Here is a 19,855-nt window from a genome sequence, read left to right as displayed (position 1 = left end):
CCTGATCTCTGCTCCCCAGGGAAGGTGGGCTAACAACAAAGCCCATTATTGCAACAAGTCACAAGGGGGTGAGGGCATCAAAAGGAACAGACGGAATATGCCCACCCCAGACTAAGGTTCCCTCTTTATTTGAAGTAGCTATCCCGAGATACCAGTAAAGATTCTCAGTTCACACTGCCAGCTGTCCAGTTTTAGGGGTCAAACGTGCTCTGGGTTTTTTGGTACCTTGGAGATGGCAACCCTAGGCAAGTGCATGGAGGGTCCCAGGGGCTCTGGTGCCTACGTGGCTGTGACTCAGATCCAGCTAGGCTGGCACAGCCCTGCCTGAGCCTCACTCGCCAGGAGCACGAGGCGGGCTTTTCTTTAGGGGAGCCGGGACTCTAGCTGAGCGCTGACGGGCAGGCGGCAGCCCAAAGCTCGCCCCGCCTCCGCCCTGCGCCGACTCCGCTCCCGCCCCGCCCAGTGACCTGAGCAGCTGGGCGGAGACAGCGGGTGAGCTACGCGACGTCCCGGCCCAGCAGCGCCCGCGGCAAGCTGTACCCTGCCCTGCGCTGCGCTGCGCTGCGCTCTCTCGGCGCGGAGACGGAGGGAAGTCGCGCGGCTATGGCGGCCCCTACCGTGCTGCAGAGGAGCGTTGTGTCCCCGGCGGGCAGGCACAGCGCCTCGGTGATCCTGCTGCACGGCTCAGGTGGAGGCCTTCGCGCTTTGTGTCTGCAGGACCTTGCAGGGGCCGGGGCCGGGGCCAGCGCGGGGACCCCGCCCTAGGGCTGAGCCAGGGCTTCTAGTCGCGTGGTGTCAGGTGTGGCTGGGTCCTGCTTTCCTGCCCAGTGGGTCATGTTCATTGATACACTTCCTCTCTTTGTTTGTGGAGAATAATAGCCACAGGTGTCAGTGGGGGATGTGACATGTGAAATAGCCACCCTTGATGGGGGGGGGGGGGGGGCGCGGTGTTTCTGTTGTGATAAAGCCAAAGGCACCCTACAGTAGCAAGGTGGTCCCTGCCAGGGGTACTGGAGCAGTTGTTGTAGGAGGGATGCTGAAACCCTGTGTATGATGGATGCTGCGTTCAGTTGCTATTATTACTTCAAACCAAGGGCTGCTGCCTTTTCAGTGCCCCCGAGTAACTGAACTAGATGCCTCTCACCCGTCTGTAATTGTCACCCTTGCCAGGGGTCTTAAACCCTGCTTAGTAGGGTGACCAGATAGCAAGTGTGAAAAATCAGGACAGTGGGTGGGGGGTAATAGGCACCTGAATTTGGGACTGTCCCTATAAAATTGGGACATCTGGTCACCCTACTGCTTAGGGTTATGTTGTAGTGGTTAGTGCATAGGGATGGACCATTGTGAATGTAGGCTGGAGACTCAGGGTTTTATTGATGCAAGTAGCACCCCTGCCTTTAAAGAGATGACTCATGTGAGTAAAGGCTCAAAATCAGACCTTTGACCTCACCATGCCTCATCATTCTTCCGCTGTAAAATGGAGCGCTAGAGGGACTCTATTGGTTTGAAATCTAGACAATTTCAAAAACTGAGTTAAGATTAGTTTGAGTTTCTGTATCTGCTCCCAAATTCCCCTGCTAGCTTTTGTGGTTTTACATCCACAATTTCCTCTCCTTTCAAAAATGTTTTTCTCTCCCCTGCTGCAGTCTGTGTGCAAATAACAGGGGAACTAAGGCTACAAATCCTGCAAACACTAAGGCCATGTCTAGACTAGGATAAAAGGTGTCGGAGCTAACACATCCTAACGGGTACATTTTAAAAGTCTAGTGTAGACAATGTGGTATGTACTTTAACATATATACATAAAGCTGACACTCCCCCTCAGCATTAACTTGACCAGTTCAACATGTGTTAAAGGCAGTGTTCCTTGTATAGGCTAGAAGTTTCAAACTTGTTAGCAAACATAATTTTTATCCTAGTCTAGACAAGGCCTTATGTAAATGGATAACTGAATTCATGCAGGGGACTACCTTAATAAGTAAAAAAAAAATTACTTATGTGCATAAACATTTACAGGATTGGTGTGAGATTTTCAAAAGTGCCTAAAATCGATGGGACTGGTGCTTCTGCATCATGTAAATGCTTTTGAAATTCCCAACCCAGGTCCTACCTCACCATAGAGGTGAAACGAACTATATTTTAAAATGCTGTTAATTGCCCCCAAATGACCAAACTGAATTTTTCCCCCCCTCCATTGTAAGTTATAGTCATCTTAGGTGTTGCTTGTAACAACAGTGGGTTTAAAGAAAAACAGGTGGAAATGTAATCTTTAAATTGACTGTGTTCCTTTAATTAATTAAGTATACTCGTAAGTGTTAGCTGGATTGAGTCTTTAGGAATACATTCTGTTGTGCTGTCTGTAAGCATCTGTCAGTGCTGGAATTAGAACTCTTAATATTATTTTACTAATATATATGTGTATTAAAGCATGACGTTTATATTTGATTTCACAAAGTACTCCCATACATTTTATTTTTGTAATCCAATTTAGTTTGTTAAACCAGGATTGTCAAAACTGTTTTGAATTCACAAAGCATACAAATCAAGGGGAGTTAGTACGGTACATTCAGTTTCTCCTGTTAACTATAATACTTTAATGCTGGAGGAAATAATTTCCTCTTATTTTGTAGAAGTGGGGGAAGATTATGGTTAGAGGTTGATTCCACGAGTGCTTTAAGTACTGTACAATCTTTCATTTTTGTTATAACTCTGCTCATAATATTTACAGTGCAGCTGTCAGAAAAAGTAAAAGTGCTCTTTTATTTGGTTTTGTTTAACAGTTCTGCAGGGTGGTATCCAAAGCCAGGGGTAGCCAGTTACCTTAATGTGCACTGGCAAGTTACACTGCCTTGATGCCCTCTGGACAGCAATTGTAATGCAGAGCAACAGCTGAGTGCCAGTCACATGAATGCATTTTTTTTCTGATTGGTTGACACCAATTAATTGTGATATGAGGATGAGTTGAACCAGCTTGAATGGGAAAGTAATGGAGAACTCCCTGTGCAGTACATCCAGTATACAGGTGATGTAGGAGTTCAGCAAGAAAAGCAGTGGCCTTAAGACAATGGAGTCAAGCCTTAAATCTGTAATCATTTTGTAGACAGGTACTCAACTCTGTGTATGTGTATGAGAGAGACATGGAGGGTCAGAGGGAGAAGTTTGACCACTCATGGTTGAAAGGGAAATTTAAAATTTTATTTTTCTTTTAAAAGGAAAAGGTAGCAATCAGTGCCATAGCTAGCTGATTTTAGCCATGGGCTTTGAAATAGGTCCCTGAAACTGAATTGGCTGTGCATTATTCATCCTCCTTAGTACTGTTCAGAAGACAAGACTGTGCTAAAATAGTGTGTAAAAATATCTGAATTCCAGCCCTTTTTGCTGTGGTATTTTTTATGTAGCTGAAATTAATTAAGTGCATCCAAATGGGAACCTTGGTAATGATGACAATGTTAGGGTGATGATGACAGTTGGTAGACAAGGGCCAAAGTCACATTTTCTCTTAACTAATGACTCTTCTGCAAGCTGTTTGGGCAGACCAAGGGCTAGTTTACACTTGAAGCGCTACAGCTGCGCTGCTGTAGCGCATCTGATGAAGACACTCTCTGCTCTCCTGTCAGCATAATAAAACCATCTCTGCAAGTGGCGGTAGCTATATTGGTGGAAGAAGCGCTCCTGCGGATGTAGCGCAGCCCACACCTGCGCTTAGGGTGATGTAACTTACGTCACTCGGGAATGGCTTATTCACTCCCTGAGCAACGTAAGTTATATCGACATAAGTGGAAGTGTGTACAAGCCCCCATGGTTTCCAGAGTTGTGCATGCTCCTGCTGACACTGTCAAAGCTCATGAAATGTCAGTAAATAAAGGGGTGATGTGATGTTTCCTGTATCACAAAGAAAACATGTAAAGATCTATGGCCCCGATCCTGCAAATGTTTATAAGCATGCACGCTTAACTTCGATTTGCAGAATCAAGGCTTATGTTTTCTAACTGAAGAAAGAGGTGTGTAGGGAAAGGAATTTTATTTTCAAGCTTTTAAAAGTATTTTGTTAATAGTGTCTCTTAGAAAACCCGTATGTTCCAAGATTGACTGTTGAGAACTAGATTTGCTTTGATTCCAGCCTAAACTATTCACATGATCAAACTTACTCATGTGCATGTGTGCAAGAATAAATCAAAACGGGTTCCTAGTTATGGCTTTAATTTTATAGAGATTTTTTTTTAAATGGCAAAGTCAAATAAACAGTGTACAAATTTTGGGCCCAATCCTGGAAAGACTAACCATTGAGACTAGCACTTACTACTGTGAATTGTTTGTGATTCAACCTAAATAGGGCCATTCACGATAGTACATTTCATGTTTGGCAGTAAGCAGGTGCAGAACAGGGTCCATTTGCTGTCCATTCATTAACTGAAGCATAATCCCAGCAGTATTTATTTATTTATATTTTATTTTGTCAATAATATCTCAGGGCTTTCTTCCTTGAAACCTAAAGCAATAAAAAGCCTTTTCCATCTCAGGTCTTGTCTTCACTGCAGCAGTTACCTTGAGTCAATACACTTGTTACACCGCTCAAGTTAGCCTGGCCCTATTGAGAATGAGGATACATGAAACAATACTTTATATACACAGTGATTTGGATTAGTAGCACAGAGTGATGGCATTAGCTGCTGATCAGTTGCTGTAACTGAAGATGCTGCTTCCCCACTGTATTATTTGCTGTAGTGTCAGTACCACTCGAACGTCAACCCACTTCCCTGACTGGCCAGCTAGCTCTTGTTTAAAAAACTACTTACTCGAGCTAGACATTTTCGTCTGTGTGGATAAGAGTTGGGTAGGTTAGGGGCGAAACTTGATTTATACATTGAGAACACTGCAGATGTTCACTGAAGATAAGACCTTTAAAGGGGGAGAAAATGAATGTTTGATGTTTGTAAGGCACTTTGAAAACATTGAATCTACATGGATATAAGGATCCACACATGTGGATCTGCTTGTAGGATCATGGACTCGATAAATTGTTGTTGGGTGCGGACTGAAACCACAAAATTCAGCCTCTGATCTCAGCCAACTACCAAGAAAGGGACTATTTGGATTTAGGATTTTGAGCAGCCTATCATAATCTAGGAGCCAGGTATTTGGATCTAGGTTCATATTTTGAACTTTTACCAAAAAATCAGGGGAATTTGGGTCTGAGATTTTGGTTGAGTCTATTTTGAATAAAAACATAACACTTAACTATACTATTATTATTTTCAACTAAATTTTGAGGTCTGTTAATTTAAATCTTTGTAATTTAAAAAAAAATGGAAATAATAAAATATATGTTTGGTTTTTTTTAAAGCGGACTTAAGATGGCAAGCTTTTTGGTCTGTTTTTTACTTTGTTTTTTATTGCATTCCCTTGTGGGTTTTTTATCACTTCACTATTATTGGCCAATAATCTAGGTTATAAGAAGGATAGAAGATTTTTGTGGCCAGTTGGGAAATCAATGGCAGTAGTGTTGTAGCAAAATATTTATAAAAGCGATAGTATGTAGCCCCTTTAAGAGTGTGATCTGAGCGGCGTGTTGAGTACCTCCTGATTTCAAAGAGGGCTCAGGGTGCTTTAGTTCTTCTAGAAGTTGCTGAGCAGCTAGCAAGATCAAGTTTATAAATGAAGTGAATTTCAAGTATAAATATTTTTGGCATTGTATGGTGCTACCTATAAATGTGTGGAATAACACTTCCTGTGTGTTCCTGTTATGCAGGTGATACTGGCCCAGGAGTAAGAGCGTGGATCAAACAAGTTCGGAATCAGGATTTGGCTTTCCAGCATATAAAAATCATTTATCCAACAGCTCCCACCAGGTATTGATCAATGCATTTTACTGCTAGGACTAAATTTCTCTAATCTTCTGACAAAATCATTGTTGTGAAAATATTCTTATACCTCTATGTACAGGTAATGCTTTGCTTTTGCAATTCTTTCTGTACTTTTTTTGGTGATTCTTGGAGTTCAATAATGCTTTGCAACCACAGGACTCTGTTTTTAAATGCATGAGATTTTATATAAGACACGCTCTTCTAATCCACATTAAAGCCCTGTCTGCATTACAATTGAATTCTTCACAAGAATAACATAAATAGGGCTTTTTCTATGACGTGCTGTAACCATGTTATTAAATCATGCTCAAGGCCACTTCCATATCTGTAATTGTTCCCATAAATCTATGACCAGAATAAACCAAACACTTTGTTATACATAATCTCAAACTTTTAGTTCTGTGTGACTGGTGGGAGTATTCCCCTTGTAGTAAATATATTCTGTAGTTAGGAACAATGCAAGGATGATCTTCCATTATTGGCGACAGCTCTGGAAATTAAAACATTTGAATCACAAGATTGTTTTGGTTTTTAATTCAGAATAGTTGGGCTCGGAATCAATAAAAATTGAATCCAGTTTCCTCGTCACAGATGTCTGCGTTTGGAAGCCCCATTATTATTTGTTTAGTCCTAGTAAAGTGCTACAGTGTGCTTAGTGGTATACTGGAAATAGAAGGTACTTGCCCTAAGGAGCTTACAAACCAGGGCCAGCATTTTTGGACTTGATTGCCTAAAGTTAGTCATTTAAATCCATATTCAGCTGTCTAAGTGGCCCAATTTTCAGAGATAAGCCAAGCGCCTCTGAAAAATCAGGCCATTTATTTGAGTGCGCTGATTCAAGAAAGCACTTCCATTGAAGTCAGTGACACTTACACACATGCTTAAGTGCTTTTTCGATTCTGGGCCTAAATATGGATTGAGGTATTCAATTTTAGATACCAAAGTTTGAAAGCTTTTGTCCTAAATATATATATGGGGTAAGGTTTGTGGCACTTCATGTAGACTTTCAAGGAACAGAAGATTGAGAGAGTTTTTATTGAATTGGTTCCTAAGTGTTCTGGTGGTACAAAACCAGTTGTTAGTTAGTATGTATGTATGTATGTATGTATATAGTAGTAGTAGTAGTAGTAGTAGTACCTAGGCATCCTAATCATGGACCAGTACCCCATTATGCTAGGATCTGTACAAACACAGGACAAAAAAATAGTCAAGATTTTGTTTGGCTCATCACATTTCTATAGAGAAACAGTCCTTCCCCCAAGGAGTTTACAGTCTAGTTATGTAGGCGACACAGGTGACACGCTCTACATGGATGAGAGCAAGTAAGGTTTGTGGAGAAAACTTGCACTGGCCATTGCTGAAAATCTTGGTAGAAGAAGTGTGTTTCATGGAGGGATTTAAAGGAGGTATTTCAGTTGGTCAGTTCCACTATGGCATGATTTTATTCAAACAACATATCTACTGCTCCCTTGACCACTAGGCTCTGTGTGCAGCTAGCGTAATCAGTAGCACTCAGTGGGTCCCAAAAGGCCCTATCCCCTGCATGACTATTGGCAGTAGATGCAAGTTTGCTAGAATTAACTTATCTAATGATCCTCCTTCAGTCTTCCTGTGTTTGTCCTATGTGGGCAAAAGGCCACATCAGGTTACTAAAACTCCACTTTCCTTTTCAAGTGCACTTCAGGTGTCCAAAGCCACAATCTTGCCCTCTGATTTTATTTTTGGTAGATAACTACAGCCATAGCCAACATATCAATGATTAAATCAGTATATGTTATGATTTACCAAGGAGCTGTTATAGGAAGTTTGTTTTGACTCAGAGACAGATTGTAAAGTTTCAATAAAGATGAGTTGTAAAGAAAGATACTATATTGTAATGTAAAGATATGAATAAATAGTTGCCCCTTTTCAGACAAGTTTATTCTCACTGTTCTTTTCCAAAGCAAACAGAGGTCAAGCATGATTTGATTCAACTGTGCAGCTTTTACCAGTATTTTTCCATCCTGTTCCCCTTGTGTGAAAGGGGTATATCCAAAGAACAGTACCTGTACTGTGTTTGTCTTTGACTGGCAACTGGGAAGTACATTATGAAATATTGCATTACAGCCCCTTTGTTCCTGATAAGCACTATTAACTGATCTGAAATAAAACAGATGCACTTAAGTACAGTAATACTTGCCACCATTTGGAGCAATATACAGACAAAGAAATTTTGTAAAGATATGCTTTACTGGTTGAAATGTAAATAACTTTGCTCAGCCAGTATAGGTTTTTGTTATTTTGGTGTTTAAATCTAATGCTTTAAAGTCTGTAATGGTTTCTCTTTCCATAGAAAAGAAAAATCATGGCCAAAACTGTCAAATTGGAGTGACAAATGTTAGGCTCCTACACCCATATTTAGGTACCTAAATATAAGGCCCGATTCTTCCCCCGCCTTCCCCCCAGGTACTGAAAATCAGGCCTTAAGGTACCCAATAGTAGGTGTCCAAGTATACTAAAGGCCCTGATCCTTCAGTTGATAATATATGGGGGGGCAGCTGTGTCTGAGTGGAGCTCTATTGACATCAGTGTTTCTGTGCAGGTTAGAAATCCACCATTGAGCATCAGAGCATAACACTTACCAGCAATTTTGACCCTAGTGAAAAGCAAAGAGAAACTTCAGAAGTTAGGCATGCCTAAAATGTTGCCTGAATCTCTTAAGAGATCTGACAAGCAGTAGAATTTGTATAATGTTATCATGCTGTGTTGGAAAAAATAATTGTTTTATCACAGCACTGAAATAATTGTTGTTTTCCTCCTATTTCCTGTAAGAGATACTGGGTTGTCTTAATTCACCAGCTATCCTAGACAGAGCTCCTTTGGAGGAACTAGAGAACATACTCCAGAATAGAATCCTAAAAATATATTCATCCTGTTAGATTAACTTTTAAAATACAAAATGACTTAGTGTTGATTGAGGAATGATACAAGGCAAATTCTTAGGGAAAAGACTTACATAATAGAGATGAAAGCGATAAGGTGCTAAAGAAATTATATCAATTTTATAGTTGTTTTTAAACCATAATTCTTTTATTCTGTAGGAGGTTTAAAAAACCTGGAGAAAGATTATAATTTTTTATGACACTCTTCCGTAATGGAAGCTGACTGCATTCAAATACCTGACTGGGCTGCTTTAAAATAAAAAAAAATAATAAAAAAATTGTAAAATATGGCCGGCACTCAGTTGCTATAAACAAAGTATAATTTTAACGTTTGTTTTACTTTAAAATATGTACCCATCTATGATATAATGTTGGCATAAGGAGCTGGATTAACACACTGGAGACCAAAGACCTTCTGTCCCCCAAACAGGTACAACATGGACAGCAACTTCCTTGGACATCTTTACCAATGTGTCTGCTGGGGTATTTCACTTTTTAAGCTTATTCAGGGCCGGATCTATGAGGTGCTAAGGGCTTCAGCTGCTTTCTGCCTTCAGGCGTCGATAGACATGTTGATATCTGAAGATGATAAAATAAAGAGGTCATTTGAATGAAGAAGTTGACTTAAGATCACACTAGTTGAGAGCACTAAGCACCTGGCAGGATTTGGCCCTCGTCTTTGATGTGCATGTTATAACTACCAAGATGGCTGCCAATTAGTGGCTAGCATAGTGAATTTTTTTTATTGGTCACTTGTCCTTGGGGAAGTGGGAATGTACTACCAAACTCATTGGCCACCAATCTAATGATAGCTTCTGTCATTATTGATGTGGCGCCAGATTTTATGTTTGTGACCTAGATATGGAAGGCTCTGTATCCCATCACCCGTCTTTGGATTTTAATGTTCTTTTAAAAAACAAAACAAACTAGTCCAATGACAAGTACTTCAGCTGTGTTCCTGTTTAGTATTTGTTCTTGACATTAAATTTCACCAAATGTTTTAAAGGCAATGCAATAGCTGTCAGGTCCCATAGTGAGCTACTTAGTCTATGGTCAATCTAAAATTTCAGTCAGTTCTTGCATTATTCCTATTCAAAAGATGAAAATATTTGTATGTATGTAGATCTAACATTACTTTCTAACATACTAACAAATGCTTTGATGCGCATGGGCTCTGATACAGAAAGCATGTGAGCCCCTGTTTATTACTGTGAAAGAAATGCATACATTTATTAAACCCGGATTTAATAAAATAAGGAGTTTTTGGTGGCTGTGAAGAGGCGGGGAAAGATTAATGGGATGGACTCTAGAAGGTGCAAACGAGTAGCTGAGGCCACATCATTTTACAAGTTTCTGTTTTTAGTTTTCCCTTTTTCTAGAAGCAGTTTGTTTTATCTCTGTATGACATAGACAGCTAAAAGAGAAGTTAATTGAATGACCCATTAAAATAAACGACAATGATCATTTTCAATATTTTAAGCTATCTTCCAACACTGATGTCTCTGTAGCCAGATTTAAATTGTTAAATACAGTTGAATTAGGCTTTCCCCCCAATAATTTGATGCACATGCTTTTATTAAAAACCAAGGGTTTAAGTTGTAGCGTTAGTAGCTGATGCAATTCTAAAAGCCACGTATGCACTCACAGTTTTAAAGGAAAAGGGTTTCCTTTTTTTTCTTTTTTTTCTTGTTTATTTGGGTCAGCACGGGTGCAGTTTTAAATACTGTTTCAGCTGCTACCATTGTGATTTAAACATTCGGTTTCTATTGAATGTCTAAATCCGGAGAACTGAATACCACCCAATTTAGCTTTTTTTTTTAAATAGAAAGTGATAGTTTAAATTGGCATTGCAGCAACTAATGTGGTAAAGTTAAAACCATTGAGGCTCCACTTGTTTTAATAAATATACCTTACCTTTATATTTCTCTTGAAAAATATAGGTCAAAAATTCTTTGGGCTGTCTAGCATTCCCTTCTGACAGTCTTTCCCATTATAAATCAGAAAGTAAACTAAATACATTATTTGTGCTATTTTGTGGATCTTTTTGACATCCACTAGCACATCTTCTCATGGCCAACAGATCGCTCTGCATAGTTTTTGCAAAATATCCTGTCCTTCCTCTGTAAGTATATGGCTGCTAGAGGCTGTTCAATAGCATGGACTGGTGTTCCAGCCTTTCAGTTGGGTTCAAATCTTAACTTAGCTCATGAGTGGAGGTGAGTTTTATTTCATCCTAGTCCCCGTTTGGCCACATCACAAAAACACCAGACAGTTTGGCACCATTCAGCTACATTGGCAGCAGTCTCTGCTCATGAGAGGCCTAGGATTGGAAAAGCAGCAGGAGTATTGCAGGTCAGGATTGAGATGGATTGGCAGAGCTGTGTGGGGGAGCATGCACTGTGCCTATCCGTACTATGTTTGGCTCAAGTAAATGTTATTAATCCCTCAGTTTCATGAGACCTAACCTCATTCATAAATTTAAAACAAAGAAGCCTTGTAGAAGTGGGATTTTGATGGACGCATAGATGAATTTCAGATATTGTCAAGCTGTTTCTCTTTATATTTATGTGGTCAGTATAAAGACCTATCTTGAAATTTACACTATAACATTATTGTGCGGCATGGTGAAAGCACATTTGTGCACATTGAATGTCTTTCCATTTCATTTCTCATATATCCTTTGCTGCTTGTGTGCTGCAAGTACGTGAGCAATTTAACGCTCAGGATAACATACCAATATGAAATACATGCAAACCATGAATGCATCTTCACCCAGCAGGTACCTTGAGGGAGGAAGAGCAGAGTATAATAATAATTCTGTCTCAGGTCATCTCTCAGGGTGTGGATGACGGAATGAGTAACCTAACTAGTGGCATTCTTCCTCCTGCTTCTCTTCATCTCAACCTTTTCCCACTGCAGAGGAGTCCCTGTTATCTCCACCTTGGGAATGGGTAAGAATTCTGCTGTTGCAAGCATTATTCATGTTGTTTCCCAATAAGTCGGGGTTTTGAGGTATATGTTACATTATTTATTTTAACACTTTCATTATGTTTTTCTCATCGTAAATATTAATCTTCTTTTCATTGTGATTAGCCTGTTGATCCCCCTATACCTTGTTTGCCATCAGTTCTGCAGAGTTGCCACTCTGAACCCCAGAGCCTGGCTTAGAAGTTCGTTCCAGTGCTCTTAACACACCACTGATTCCAAATAGAGTTTCTAATATGCCACTGGCCATTTTCATTCAGCAAAGTGACAGTGGGTCTACAATCACCAATAGCAGGACGTTCTGGAGGAGGTAGTCTGTGAGAAGACCATTTGAACTAATAGTAAATACTACAATTGTGTAGAAATTTTTAAAATTGATGTACTTTGCAGACTGATACATCCAGAATAACACTATGGTATAAAACTCACTGGGCCAAATGCTGCTCTGTTGCAGTGATATAAATCCTGAGTAACTCCAGTGTAGCATCCTATAGACATAATCTGTTTTTCTACTACCTCTAAAAGATGTTACAGTGAAGTTGTTTGGGATATAAAGTGCTGCAATTAAAAGCAGATACTGGCCCACTAATTCCCCTCAAATCACATAACTCTTGCCAAAAATTCCTAATGGCCTCACCCTACTACCAGTAAATATTTAAAGGTTAATTCACCGCTTTCAGAGGGCCTGTTTGAGGTCCATGCAGCACCATTTAAAGTTCTACCTATGTTTTATTCTGAGGTTTGAGTGAGACTTAAGTGGTACATAGGTCTGTGTTATAGAATCATAGCAATGTACCGCTGGAAGGGACCTCGAGAGATCATCTAGTCCATCCCCCTGCACTGAGGAAGTACACCAAGACCATTCCTAACAGGTGTTTGTCTAACCTGTTCTTAAAAACTTCCACTGACACGGATTCCACAACCTTCATTGGAAGCCTATCCGAGTGTTTATCCTGAAAGGTAAAAAGTTTTTCCTAATATCTAACCTAAATCTTCCTTGCTGCCAATTAAGCCCATTACTTCTTGTCCTACCTTCAGGGGACCTGGAGAACACTTCACGTATTTGAAGATTGTCCCCTCCGTCTTTCTGCATGCCCAGTTTTTAACCTTTCCTTATAGATCAGGTTTTCTAAACCTTTTATCGTTTTTGTTGCTCTCCTCTGGATGCTCTCCAGTTTGTCCTAATCTTTCCTAAAGCATGGCACCCCAAGTTGGACTCAGACTGAGGCCTCACTAGTGCTGGATAGCTTGGGACAATTGCCTCCCATATCTTACATACGACACTCTTAACACACCCCAGAATGTTATTAGCCTTTTTTGCAACTGCCTCATATTGTTGACCTATTCAGTTTGTGATCCACTATAACCCCCAGATCCTTTACAGCAGTACTACCCGTTATTCCCCCCTTTTGTAGCTGTACATTTGACTTTTCTTTCTGAAGTATATTCCGTTCTGGCTTCGAAGGGAATGTTGCTTATGTAAAGGTGCACCTTGGTCCATAGTATCGCAGTGAAGCCTCAGGTTATTAAAATGTCAGTATTTTACAGAATATACTGCCAAACATTTACTGGTAGGCTAAGAAGTCTTCTCATACAATTAAAGCTAAACAATTTTTATGTGCTATCCTTGACTTAAAAAAAATTGACTAATTCATAGCATTAATGTGCAACGGATCTTCCAGTCATTAGTACAGATTAGGTTTGAGGCAACAAGGGTTTGCAAAAATGAGATTAAAGGCTTTTTCAGTTTTGTGTAATGTTTTAGTTTAAAATAAGAGTGATTTTTAAAATATAAAACTAGTGTATATGTGTTCCTTTGCCCTCAGGCAAAAATTATATCAGTCGAAAAAAGATCAATAGCCAGAATTGTCAGTAGTTCTGTATAAGGTAATAGGATTCTCCTCCCCCAGCAAAAATACCCATAGCTGTGTTACTTATCAATTCTTGTTTCTTGACTACTCCTGTTGATCCATTCTCCTCTCATTTACACTGGTGTAAATCCAGAGCAATTCCAGTATAGATACATTGCACTGATGTAACTGATCAGAATCTGGCCCACTGAGTTCCATGGAACAGCATACATGAGTAAGGGCTAATGGCGAGTGATCCTAGTTTAGAAGTGTTTGAAAATTTGATATGTATATAGGCCATCTTTTTTCCTCTTTTGTTTACATATACTTTCAAGTCTAATTTACTTGAGCTTCTCCTGACACATATCTAATGCAGTAACTATTGGTGCAGTATTACACGGTCAGGCTGCACTGTTAACGATAGCAGTGTGCTTGTGTCTAAGATAAATCCTGTTTTTTGAGAGGCTTATAAATTTGGCATGAAATGTACCTGGGCTAAAACTTGGCATTAGGATTTTGACACAAGAGTAATGTGGGGTTTTTTGTTTGTTTGTTTGTTTGGATGATTTTTTTACCAAGTTTTTTGTAACCAACTTGTCTCTTTTTGTTTAGTTAGGGAGCACCCAGACAAAGAGCGTGATCCTGAAAACCCTTATATGTACTGACTGCCTTTATTCCTGACTGTAAGGGTTTGTGCAACTCATCCTAAATAATTGAAAAAGTTAAACCAGGAAAAAAATGGCAATAAAGAGATTTTTTTTTTCCTCGTCTCATAAATTTATTCATCTTGAGGTTCAAGTAGACTGAATTTAAATACGTAAAAATAACCAGTTAAAACCATGTGCCAAATTCTCTGCTTCTGGAAATTACTGCAATGGGTCAAATTGCACCAGCAAAGAATTTGGCACTAGGAGAGAAAAATGGCTCCATTGAAATTAATAGCAAAACATCCATTGACTTCAACACTGCCCGGATTTCACCCTAGAGCTTTAAGTACTTTCGTCTGGCACTCTGCTCTGTTGCCTGACATGCTTGATCTTTCTTGAATATAAATGTAAACCAACAAAAATCCAGCATTAGAATATGTTGTGTGGAGCCCCAATCAGAATAAAGGGGGAAAAACCAACATATTACTAACTTTGTTTACCTTTCTCTTTCTTTGTACGGGTCTCTTAGCTCCACCACAGATTCCCAGCTCTCATGCCATGTGGCACCTCAGTAAGCTCTCAGTATAACATCTTTAAAAACTTCTGGAAAATGTATAGCTAGTACTTACCCTTTCCAGGCCAGCTCCAGTTTTCCAGCTGGGTTTGTAGTATATGTGATTTCATCAGCAGAGTGGTAGTTTCACGGAGAGTGGAGCTGGCAATCCATTATTTGGACTGCACTTCTGTACCAGCAGAAAAGAAAGTAGGAATATTTAAAATTAGTGGTATTCTGTCTGATCCATTTACCCTGCTTACCCGAGGCATCCATCTTCCTGCTATAATGAGATTTTTGCTGATTGATATTTTCACATCATCTTTTAAGTTCTATGGTAGAAGTTCAAGTACAATTATTTATTAAGTAATCAATGTGGTACCAATAGTACTGAGTTATTTTTATTTTGTTAAACTCATTTAGACATACTGAAATCAAGTCTACCCAGGTGTAAGGGAATCTAAATTGGTGTAATCTACACTCCAGAGAGCTGAAAAGAGTGTAAATTACATCAGTGGAAAAAAGATCCAATAGCCAGAATTGTCAGCCTTCACTTATGTTTCTATTTTAGATTTACACATTACTAAAGTGTTTCTAAAGGACGTAATGGATGTCTAATTTATACCTCTTCAGTCATTACCTCTGAATTTGGCCCTTAATCTGTCATGACAGCTACTTTTGTACTTAAATAAAAATGTAAATGGTTAAAATGAGAAGCTGTGGTACAGTCAGTGACAGCTTTTTGTAATGTATTTGTTTTTTATACATACATTCAGATTCCTGGATCACTGGTGCTATTGTGAATTCTTATCTTGAAATTATGGAATCACATAGATTCAGTCCCCAGTGTATTCGCCTGAACAAGCAATTATAGATAAAAAATCCACACTTAAAAAATATCCCTTAATAATCTATTCAGACAGAGCACTGCAGGCGAGATGTGAAGATGTTTGGAAGCATTTTAAAGATTCCATTTACAGGGTGCCTGGTGTTCCTTAGCATTGTTTGTTTCTCTACCCATTTTTTTTTTTAGTGTTTATAGTTAGTTCAGCTTGTATAGTATTGCATTTCACATGCTTGTTTGGGGAGGGGGGAAGAGGGAGATGTAGACTGTGTTCTTTAAACAAGACAGAGTTTGCGGGTTTGATTGATCAGAAGAAAGACTTTTTTTATTTTACAGGAGTGACTCTTTCATGCGCTCCAAAGTACTTAAGATAACTTCAGTTTAAAAAAAAACAATCAGTACAGAAAGTAAATCCAAATTTTAAAACATATTTTCCCAATACACCATAAATTTGTATTCAGAGAGTTTCAAAAACAGAGATTATAGGGACATTGGGCCTTTACTTTGAATGCTACGTTGGGAGTAATGCTAAAGGTTTGATTTAAACTCACAAAGGTAAGAAAATCCAAAGTTAAGGCAGACAATGTGGTCTGATGCTGTCCTTAACTGATGACCACACTGAGCTTGCAGGAATGGAGCTGCTTTGCTTCAGAGCCTCATTGCGATGGTGTCAGGTGAGGATCAGTGTTGAATGGAATTTTCAGTGTACTCTAAATTTCCTTGCTTTTTTTGTGTGTGTATGTTTCAGGAGAACCCCCTCATGTCACTGTAACATAGGAGTCTTTTATTCTTTGTGGTTTAATTGTTTGAAAAAAATTGTGCTCTGTTCTTGGAGCTGTGCAGATGGTTCCATGCCAAACATATTTGTTTACCGTGGTAATGTCTGAGTTGTATTATACCAGTTAATAAAGGGATTTATTTAAGGAACAAGGTGAATGGCTAAAACAGATGTGCCAGCAGGATGTACTGTTAAAGCTGAAAAATACGATTCTTTTATGAGACTTATTTTTTATTGTATTTCTGAGAAATTAAATTTATTTGTGAGGATATTTTTGTGACAACCGAAAGTATTCTGGCAACCTGTTTGAGGGTCTGATCCTGTGTTCTTTAAACTGATCAATCTCCCATCTCCTTCATTGGGGATTTGTAAAGATTGCAGGTTAAGGCCCTTAATCCCAGGTTTAATCATATTGCCTTATGACTTTTACCATGATTCTAAATCTTTATTTTTAAATCTATTGTTCAGTTGTAGTAAACATCTAATGTATATAAAAATATCCCATTGTTTCCTTGTACTCCCACATCAGTCTGCCTGTATCCTTCTGTTGTCCTTAGTCCTGCACTTAGATTGTGAGCTCTCTTTGTTCTTTGTACAGCACCTAGCACAATGGAATGCTGGACTGTGACTGGGGTTTCTAGGCACTACGATAGGAGAATTAATAATAACATATGTTTCTGCGATTCTGGCTTAATGACACACAAATCTGCCCATGTCCTCACCTATCGTTTTGTCATGTCAGGTACTTACACAACAGCACAGTAATTGTGAAAAGAGAGGGGAAAATGGGGTGGCTTGCAAATGTCTGATTGGTTTCTCACAGTTATTTACATTTCTGTTTATGGTAACATCAGAATTAGGGATTTTTGAAGCAGTATGGAGAAATAATGAATGTTTTGCATCTGTAGCACTTTCCATTCCAGGATCTCAATGCACATGTCTTTAAAGATCAGTTAATTTAGCCTACCAACACCCCTGTGATATAGATAAATAGCATTATCTCAACTCCAGAGGTCGGGTGAGAGGCATAGAGAGGTTCAGCGAGTTGCCTGTGGTCACCTGGATAGTCTATGGCAGAATCTAGAATGGAATCCAGTTCTCCTGATTCATAGCCACTGTTCCTTAGCCAGAAGGCATTAATTCCTGATTTGTAACAAATTAAAGTATTTGCTAAATAAGGGAGACAAAGTCAAAGGAGATGCGGAGGGACATATTTCCAACTTTGAAAGATTTGTTATGCCAACAAACAGTATAGAGGAAAGTCAGATAAAAGATGCTGTGTTGTGTGGTTTTGTTTGTTTTTGTGTGTTTAAGTATCTTTTAAATTTCTCTTGCTAAATAGTACATTGCTAAATTTGTTGTGGATATTTTAGTAATGTCCACGCCATACTTTTCCCATGTAAATACTAGAGCAGTCCTGCTACAGTTGGATAAAGCTCTTATGAAAATTTTAAATGTTTTTCTAACAACCTATTGTAACCTTCCAGAGGGGTAGCCATGTTAGTCTGTATACAGCAAAAACAATGAGAGTCCTGTAGCACCTTAAAGACTAACAAATTCCTGCGGGCATAAGCTTTCGTGGGCTGCAACCCACTTTGTCAGATGCATGAAATGGAAATCACAGATAGGTATACATATACATCCAAGGGTAAGAAACAACAATGGGGAGAGCAAGTGCTAACAAAGTCAGTTCAGTTAGAGTAGATGAGGCCTATTCACAACCATATGTTTTATGGAGATCCTGTTGATGTTTGTCTCTGAGGGATCGAAGCAAATCCGGTTGTATCTTCGGGCTTTCTTAAAACTACAATACCCACCTGGGGAGGTGAAGAAGCAAATTGACAGAGCCGGACGGGTACCCAGAAGTCACTTACTACATGACATACCCAACAAAGAAAACAACAGAACACCACTGGCCATCACCTACAGCCCCCAGCTAAAATCTCTCCAACACATCATTAAGAATCTACAGCCTATCCTAGAAGATGATCCCTCACTCGCTCAAGCCAGGGGAGGCAGGCCTATTCTTGCTTACAGACAGCTCCCCAACCTGAAGCAAATACTCACCAGCAACTGCACACCATACAACAAGAACACTAACCCAGGAACCCATCCCTACAACAAATCCTATTGCCAGCTCTGCCCGCACATCAACTCTAGTGACACCATCACAGATCCTAACCACATTAGCCACACCATCAGGAGCTCGTTCACCTGCACATCTACTAATGTAATATATGCCATCATGTACATGGCAGAGAGGCATTGCTGGCACATTGGTCAAACTGGACTGTCACTATGCAAAAGAATAAATGGACACAAATCAGACATAAAAAATGGTAACATCCATAAACCAGTAGGAGAGCACTTCAATCTCCCAGGACACTCTGTAGCTGACTTGAAAGTTGCCATACTTCTACAAAAAAAACTTCAAAAACAGACTTCAGTGAGAAACTGCAGAGCGGGAACTCATGCAAACTTGACACAACCAGACTGGGTCTGAATACGGACTTGGAATGGTTCTCTCATTACAAGAAGTAATTGTCACTGTTCACACAGTCTCACCTTCTAATCAACGGTTGTGAATAGGCCTCATCTACTCTAAACTGAATTGACTTTGTTAGCACTTGCCCTCCCCATTGTTGTTTCTTACCCTTGGATGTATATATACACCTCCTATCTGATTTCCATTTCATGCATCTGATGAAGTGGGTTGCAGCCCACAAAAGCTTATGCCTGCAGGAATTTGTTAGTCTTTAAGGTGCTACAGGACTCCCGTTGTTTTTATTGTAATCTTGTATGTATTAATCCATTGGTTCTAGGAACTAAAGTCTCTTGACATTCATTCCATTGTCAATAACGGTGCTTACCATGAGCACTGATGCCAAGTTTTTTGAGAAGTACCTATAACCAGTAGTTGGATAATATCCATCCCTAAGGATTTTATACTTCTATTCATCATAGTATCTGAGTGCCTTCCATGTAAAATCAGCAGCAATAGTGAAGTCCTTAGTGGAAGAAGTAAAGAACAAAATTTCTTAAAGAGATTTCAGTTGAGCTGCAGTGTATTGAATACTGTCTACTGATCTTCCTTTTAGCTTTATAAACAATCACTATTTCTTCCTTTGGAAAGCAAACCAAGGCCTGATAAATGATGTGGTTAATAGCAATCTTTCCTTAAGTTCATGATTAATTTAGAATTAAGCAAATTAAAGGCAGTGGAACTCAAAACGTGCTTTCCTGTATCAGTGCCTAGATCTGGGTTGTATAGATGTGTTATATTCCTGTATCTGTCTGTCTGCCTATCTGAGAGATAAGGTGGGTGAGGTAATCTCTTTTATGGGACCAACTTCTGTGGGTGAGAGAGACAAGCTTTTGAGCTACTGAGAGTTCTTCTTCAGGTCTGGAAAAGA

General features: G+C 39.4%; 1 protein-coding gene across 2 annotated transcripts in view; it reads left to right on the top strand.

The window, feature by feature from the left end:
- The first annotated feature begins 545 nt into the window (after positions 1-545).
- Positions 546-19,855, top strand: part of LYPLAL1 (lysophospholipase like 1) — a 41,614-nt gene continuing 22,304 nt past the window's right edge. The window contains exons 1-2 of one of the 2 annotated variants that reach the window (XM_067564942.1): positions 546-688; positions 5,750-5,849. In XM_067564942.1, coding sequence (XP_067421043.1) covers positions 604-688; positions 5,750-5,849 — 185 coding nt within the window. In that variant the 5' untranslated portion in view covers positions 546-603. The other variant, XM_067564943.1, reaches the window with a different exon arrangement.

Source organism: Emydura macquarii, unplaced genomic scaffold (assembly GCF_026122565.2).
Source record: "Emydura macquarii macquarii isolate MOO-44397 ecotype Brisbane River unplaced genomic scaffold, CSIRO-AGI_Emac_v2 contig_2676, whole genome shotgun sequence".
In the NCBI taxonomy this organism is placed as follows: Eukaryota; Metazoa; Chordata; order Testudines; family Chelidae; genus Emydura; species Emydura macquarii.
The sequence above is the reverse complement of the archived record's forward strand: the minus strand, read 5'-3'. Positions and strand labels throughout refer to the sequence as shown.